The 8,166-nt window shown below is 36.5% G+C and overlaps 1 protein-coding gene across 1 annotated transcript; it reads right to left on the bottom strand.

Annotated features, from left to right (window-relative positions):
• Positions 1 to 248: 248 nt before the first annotated feature.
• Positions 249 to 5,721, bottom strand: LOC133737569 (uncharacterized). Its single transcript, XM_062165101.1, has 2 exons — positions 4,800 to 5,721; positions 249 to 685 (listed from the first exon to the last, which is right to left on the bottom strand). Exons 1-2 carry the CDS (start codon positions 5,719 to 5,721, stop codon positions 249 to 251), a joined length of 1,359 nt encoding a protein of 452 aa, XP_062021085.1.
• Positions 5,722 to 8,166: the final 2,445 nt, after the last annotated feature.

The raw sequence follows: 8,166 nt of genomic DNA, 5'->3' as shown, positions 1-8,166 counted from the left end.
CCCATGATCCACTGAATGAATAGGTGACAAAATCCTAGCCTTCTCATCACAGCTTCCAGGAATGCCCATTCAACCCGGTCATACGCTTTGCTCATATCTAACTTCAACGCACAAAACCCTTTTTTTCCACTTCTTCTTCTCTTCAAAAAATGTGCAATCTCAAAAGCGATGAGGGAATTATCAGAAATATTCTGGCGTCCAGGAACAAACGCACTTTGGAATGGCGAAATAATGGAATCCATCAATGGTTAAACTCTGTTGGCTAACACTTTAGACCCCAGTTTGTACAAAACATTGCATAGGCTGATAGGTCGAAGTTGACTCATGTACTGAGGTGTCTTCACTTTTGGGATTAACGTGACAAACGTTCCATTCATGCTTCGCAGTAGCTCCTCCGACACCAAAAAACACTTGACAGCTGCCACCACATCATGCCCCACAATGCTCCAAAAATTATGATAAAAACACGGGGAGAATCCATCAGGCCCCGGCGCCTTCGATGGGTGCATTTGCTTGAGCGCACCATAAACCTCTGCCTCTGAAATCTCATGAACCAACGCTGAATTAATCTCATCAGTAATAACTGTGGGAATAGCGGCCATAATATCCTGAAGATCAGTCGGATAAGATGAAGCAAATATACCCTTAAAGTAATCCAAGACAATTGACTCCAACTGCGAATCCTCTGTACACCAGACTCCATCCTCATTAAAAAAACCCTGTGATAGTATTCTTCCTCTTCCGATTAGATGCAGACCGGTGAAAGTACTTCGAGTTGGTATCACCATCTTTTATCCAGAAAATTTTCGCCCTCTGTTTCCAAAAGATGGCCTCTCGTTGATTGAGTTCATTCAACTTGTGATATGCTTATATTTTCCTATATTTTTATGCCTCTTAATCTTGGTTTTTATGTTTAGTTCTCCTTATTTATGATTCATTTACATCTTTTAGTGTTTTTGTAGGTTTGTTCCATAGAAAGAAGAAAAGAAGCCAAAATGAGCTAAGTAGGATTGAAAGGCAATGTGCAATCTGAGACTGGGAATCTGTCTGTGCAGAACATCCAACTTCGCCAAATTACTGGGAAATTTACAGATCGAATCAGACAATGAATCTTATATCATTGGAAAGATACGGATGTCTACTTTCTGTAGAATTTTACGGATCTCGATTTTGATACTTCTGGAGAAAGTTATGATTATTTGAGTGAAGATAGGTCAGAACAGGAAATCTGCTCGGGAATTTACAACCATTCGTGGAGAACTCAAGTTCCGTGGCACAAGATCATCAATCCTAATGTTTCAAGGAAGTTAATTCAGATGTGGATTCAATGAGGAACTTATTCCTACTTTTACAAGAGATATTTCAAGCTTTTCCCATTCCAAATGAAGAAATGAATCTAAACCCAAGTTTTACAAGGAAACATGAAGCCAAAGATGAGCAGAAATCTTCCCTATATAAGGGAGCACGAATTTACATGAAGAGGAGTCTCGGGAGCACAATGTAGACGCCTAAGGAGTAGAGACAACTCATCCATCTTCCCTTTCTTTTCCCCTTCCATTCTTTTTATGTTTTTCCTATGTTTTATTTAGTTTTGTTAAACTTTTTCTAGGGTTAAGATGATGCCCTATCATGATTGCTTATGTACTTTGATGATTTATTGATGGATTTATAGTTTCTTTATGATGAATTCTTAGTCACTATTTGAATTGATGCTTTATGTTTAAGTTCTTTGATTGATCACCTTAGGGCTTTGCATCTAGTAATTAGAAGATGAATTTGAGGCGTACCTGCAATATAATTCAAATTAGCTTCTTGTGATTAAGAGTTGTGAATTACATTATTGTCGTACCTGAAGTAATGGTTTGCATGATTCTCTTGTTTTCTAGAACGTAATGAGTCCTAAGTGTTAAATTTATGCCGTACCTGGATAAACTGCATGTTAGGATATACGACCTCTGCCGTACCTGGAGAGAATCATACACTTAAGGAAAACTATGGTCTAAGTGCCGTACCTGGACTTAGATACGAGAATTGTCATCAAAAGGAACAAAAGAATCTGTTAATTACATTGAAACATAAATAGGATTGTTAGTGGTTGATTTCGAAACCCTAGGTTTTATCATTAGTTGTTTGATTCTTTAATTCTCAAATTATTTGTTTATTGAAAAAACCTTAAAACCATATCTTCTTTAGTTTGATTGTTTATGTGTTTTTGTGTTTGGATTAATTAGGTTAGGATTTAAATTAATTATCAATCCTCAGTTGGAACGACCTCGTACTTGCACACTATACTAACGATGATTCGTGCGCTTGCGAGTTTTAATTAAAATTTCACAACAAGTTTTTGGCGCCGTTGCCGGGGATCGATGATTGATTTTGATTCTAACTTGATTACCAATCTTGATTTTATATTTTTTTAATTTAGTTTCTATAATTTTTAGTTTTAAGTTTGCTAACATTTATCTTTTTGTATTTCAGGTTCTGTACCTTCTTTTTGACGTAGATTCTGGATATCTTCCTGGAAGTTTTAATAGGCTTATTGCATATCACCAGAAAGCTACACGAGTCTAGTTTCCAACGCACCAAGCAGATCATCATTCGGAGCTGTTAGCTAAGAGATATTTGAGAAATACCGAACAGTGCTCAATCTGCGCGGAAATTTTTCCTGATGACTTCTGCAATCTTTTTTGACTTCAACATCGGCTTTGTGCTATTCTTCAATAAATCCCAGGGAGCTCTAAACTCTTCTCTTTACTTTTCTTGTTTTTATTTTTCACTTATCTCTTTTCCATGCTTTTATGTGCATTGTATGCTTTAATTCTTTCAACATTGAGGACAATGTTAGATTTAAGTGTGGGGGAAGGGTTTTTGATTTTTGTTTCTATTACGTTGTTAGTTTTGTGGGTTTATAATAAAAAATGAAAAAAAAAATTTGTTTAATTTCTTTATTCTTTTATTTGTTTTTTTGTTTTTGTTTTTGTTTTCTTGAGTCTTAAGAGGCCTTTCAACAACTATGATGAGTATATATTTCAAAAATCATGGCTTAAGAGGATCATAAAATTGAGATGATGTTTGACTTTATTCTGTGGTTAATAAAGATTATGATTGTCATATGTATGTGTAGTGGAAGTGGCCTTGCTTACATGGTACAGAAAAGAGCATGTTAGGATAAGTTTTTGATTCATACATAACCTATGTGAGATATTTGAGCCTATTTGCCTTTTCTTTGTTGAGTGTTAAATGAAAAAAAATATATGTAATCTTATTTTCTTGGCGATGATTTTGTTGATCTCATTATTCTTTCATCTTGATTGATTACTTGCCATAGATTAAGTTTAATGGACAATAGAATGCTAGAATTCACTCTTATACTTGTTGAGACTTTTATCAATACATGCTTAGACCTTGGAAATGATAAAGGCACCTTAGGAAACTACCACCATTGCCAAGTTACCATGTGTCCCTAGTTGTGCACAAGATGTACACCCTCTAGATAAAACCCTTTGAGCCTACATTAAGCCTTTTCTTTCATCACCCTCATAATCCTTAAACCTTGAACCTTAGTATAGTTACAACTTTAGCCTTTATTCTAAAGACTTAGTGGAGCTAATTTTTGAGACATACAAGAAGTTTTTGGCTTCAAGAATGAAGATGGAGAAAAGAAGGAAGTTCAAGTGCGGGGGTAAGACTTGTCCATAGAAAAAAATGCATGTATGTATATGCCGTGAAAAGTAAAAAAAAGAAGAGAGAAGAGAAGGACAAAAAATTGAAAAAAATTATATGTGACGGCAAAATAAAAAAATATGATAAGTGTTTATGGATTTTAGTCCCCCCATTGTGGATTTGGAGTTTGCTTTGAATTGAAGGCCTATTCAAGAAAATTTGGTCTTTGTCCAATTCACAAGTGTTCAAAGGAAGTTTTGAATGAAGCATGAGCCCAACAATGATGACATTTGGCCCTTTATGAAGACTTGGAAGGAGTCTATGACGTTTCTATTTGGTGGAATTTCAAGATTGTCTCTCTACATCAACAAGAGCTCTACTAGGTTTTTAGGATACTTTGTGATTTTTCTATCCCTTCGTTTCTATAAACCCTAAGCCTTGGCCTCATTACAACCTTAATTATAATACCTCTTTGATCCTTGAAAAGAGCAGCCTTTGATCTGTGGAGATGAGTTATAAGAGTTGAACCTATGGCTTGGGTTCATTTGTGCAAGTAGTTGGTATCCTTCATGAGATCATACTTGAAAAAATATTTTCAGAAAAAGCTTTTTCTTTCTATTATATGTGAGCTATTTGTTTGTCTTATATATTATCTCTCTCACATATAACTTGAGTGAATATATGTTTTTGCATGAGCCCATGAATCTGAGAGAAGAAAGAGGGTAAACCGGTGAGGATTTGAGTCATAACTTGTTTGAAGCATGCTGAGATTAATATCAACAATGTTGCCCCCATGTCCTACATGTTTATATGTTAAGTTATATATTTTTGTTGACTCTTGAATAAATGTTGGATTGATTCTTGGTTGTTGTGCTAATCTTGATGCCAAGAAAGTATGAGATTTTTTTAGAACGTTGAAAGGCTTCCGTGTGCTTTTGTTTGTTTTGTTTTGTGTCTTTGAGTTTTTAGTTTTCGTTGTTTTGCTCGAGGACTAGCAAAGTCTAAGTATGGGGGTATCAACTTGGACTGAAGTTCCAGATTGACTGAAAGAGGAGGACAATTGGTAGCGTCATCGTAAAACACTGCTAGCTGGGATTTAATCTTATCGATCTCCCGTGTTAGACTACCAAACTTACTCGAGCTGCAATTTTCCAGAGCCTTCCTAGTCTTTGAAATCTTGCTCCGAATTCGGTCAACAGAGTGACTCCCCACACCCGACTCCCATCCTTGTTTAACTATATTCACACACTCTTCCTCCCTCAACCAGAACTCCTCAAACCTAAAGCGTTTGCGCTTACGTTTCCTCTTTTTTCGCGGCACAAACTCCTTCACCTCTAACAAGACCGGTAAGTGGTCTGACTCATTAGGGAGCAGGTGAACCACCCTTGAAGCTGGGAACAAATCCGACCATCCCTGAGAGGCAACGAACCGATCCAACCTAATTTTAATAACATGGCCACTCCTCACTCCAGTCCAGGTAAACTTCGGACCAACATAGCGCACATCCTTCAACCGACAGAACTCCAAAGCCTCTCGAAGACCAGCCATTTGTCTAACATTCCTCACTACCCCTTCGTCCTTGTCCGAGATGGAGGTAATTTCATTAGAATCGCCCCCAACAACCCACAGAAGGTTACCCTGCAAGGCAAGCGTTCTCAACAGCAGCCAAGAAAGATACCTATTTTCCACCTTTGGTTGGCCATAAAAACCAGTAAATCTCCACCGCTTAGGATCTGTAGCCTCGCCCACAACCACATCCACATCCACATGACTATCCGAGTAGGACTGAACCTCGACCGTGACATCCTCGGCCCACATCCAACACAAACCACCCGCCCTGCTAACACCTTTATCATGCTTTTTCATAACAAACTTGCAATCTACCGTAAATGCCGACTTCATCCCCACCTGTCGTCTAATCTCATCCATCTCCTTATCCGTACATCGAGTCTCACTCAAAAACACCACTTTGAGAATGTTTAGGGAAATCAACCATTTCACCCCCCTAACTGTCCAAGGGTTCCCAATCCCTTGGCAGTTCCAACTTAGAAGATTCATTGGGCATGATGGGTCAAATCTGGACCCATCACGGAGGGACGATCAAGAGCACGTCCAGAGCTCACCTTCTGTTGTACAGCCACGGTTCCCCCACCAGCCTCCTTCTTCCGCCTTCCTCCCACAGCAAAACCTCTCTTGAGACTGCCTTTCTTTTCGATCCCCACTTTCCCAGACGGCCTAGTAAACCTCTAATTTAATTTTTAGTTGAAATTGATGACTTGATATTAGTTAAAGGGTCGATATGAAATTGATGGTGGGAAAAGGATTATTTTGATGATTTGAAACACGATATTAAACAATTGGCGTCAAATAAAGTTATGTATGTTTGAGGTCTTTTGGTAAAGTATAAAACCAATTTTGAGACCTGGGAGACTAAAGCGAGGTGAATATGACATTGTGTAATGTGTATGTCTACGTAGAAATAGGTGACTTGACTCATCTAGTATCTTTTATGGAGCTACAGAATGAGTTTGTGCAATGAGATGAGATTTGAGAGGGATCTTTGGCTTTGATCAATGTTGAGCTGACGAGCTCGAATTGTGAGATGACATTCAAAAGATGACTCAAAACTCCCCAAATTGAAGATTGCTAGAAAAAAAAACAAAATTAATCGAATATATATAGTCGATCTCCTTAGTAGTTAGTACCATTTGTTCTAGTATCAGTAGTATCTTGTTTATAAGTGGAAAGTTTTGAGTTTAGTTCACGAACTAGTTGTTGTGTGTATTCTTAGCTGTTATGTGATACATATGTATATATATATTAAGTGACTTGGATTAGAGCCATATTTGTGGTCTATATTAAAATTTAGAGGGGGAAAAATTAATCTATGGTCTTGTACCATGGTACATGTGGTGATATGAATTAATGTCATTGGTCCACATGATATGTACATGTTCTTGATTGTTTCCTTAAATCAACGACATATTAACGTAGTGGTACATCAAAGGTAAACCAACTTCCTCTAGCAGTTAGTAGACCAACTCCCTTAAATCATAGACTAGCTCAAGATCAAGCCAAGTTAGTTTACCAATGCATGGAGTAAGTTTATCTTTCTATCCAATTAATCTACTTGATGTAACGATATAATAGTATGCCATAGACGAAATCAATTAATCTACTTGATGTAACGATACAATAGTATGTCGTAGACGAAATCCATGACAACGATTTAAGCTTGCAACTTTCATATTATGAGCTCCTCTCTATTCAATTATTGTAGTTTAGAAGTTTCATTTTCCAAACTTCCCTATACTTCATTATGTGCTTACTTTCTAAACAGAAAATGATTCGAACTTAAGCTATCAGAACATTACTGCTACCCCAATACCAGATTACTATTGATGCATGATATAATTATAGCTAGTATATTAAAACTCAAATATTTTGTAAAAAGATTTTATATTGTACCAAAAATTAGCAAATGACTGATAGACTGCAGCGCTATTAGCATATTACAACCCACTATAATATGTAGGGTTCCTACATATAAGCAATTATACAAGCAAAAAACTAAATTCCTCAAAACCATAAGGTCTTGTTACTTCTGTGTCTACCTGGGTCATATCCTAAACCAGCACACCAATTGTTGAAGAAGAAGAAGTCTTCCATCATCATTCACAGTAAAGGTGAACTTCTCAGTTACTTCTAACATCTTTAACATAGCAACAGGTCCTGGATTATAGACTTAACTTCAATAGGGTAAAGGCAGCATTCACTTCACTAGAAGTCTCTTCTTCGACTTTGTAAACCTTCACAAGAAATCGAACATGTTGCATCAAATTTGAGGATATTGAGAACCAAGTAGTTCCATTGTCCCACAAATAAATAAATAAATAAATAAACGAAGTACTTCCTGTGAAACTTACAAAAGTCATGTCCAAAAAAAAAGAAAAAAACAATGGCATATCTTAAACTTGAGACAAGCTATGGTACATACCAGTATCTCATGCACTCATTTTACATCTATTTGAACAAAAAATTACAATTATTTGAATCAAAATTACAACATTCAGAACAAAAGTTACCATATTCATTTACACTATTTACATATAGTTAAACAAAAATTACAACATTGACAACGAAGTTGTTAAAAAGCTTGTAACAATGTCATAAGAGGTGTAATTACCATTATTAGAACTAAGATTACACAAAATAGGACTCAACACTACCACTCTGACAACAAATTTGTTGTCACATTTGTAGATGCATGTGTGTATGAGATACTGGTATGTACTATAGAATTTTCCCTTAAACTTTAACGGCCTCACCCAGTGGAAAACTAAGAGATCACCTTCAAGTAATTTGCCTTCCTTACAGAACCTTCTCCACCACCAATCAGTCGTCTATATTTTTTAATATACTTCACTGTATATTCGTTCCCACTTTCATGTTCCAAAATTATTCTTGTGTCATGTCACAAATATTCATTGCAGAAATGATTGG

Source organism: Rosa rugosa, chromosome 3 (assembly GCF_958449725.1).
Source record: "Rosa rugosa chromosome 3, drRosRugo1.1, whole genome shotgun sequence".
NCBI lineage: Eukaryota > Viridiplantae > Streptophyta > Magnoliopsida > Rosales > Rosaceae > Rosa > Rosa rugosa.
Note: the sequence above shows the minus strand (reverse complement) of the source record. Positions and strands in the feature narration are given on the sequence as shown.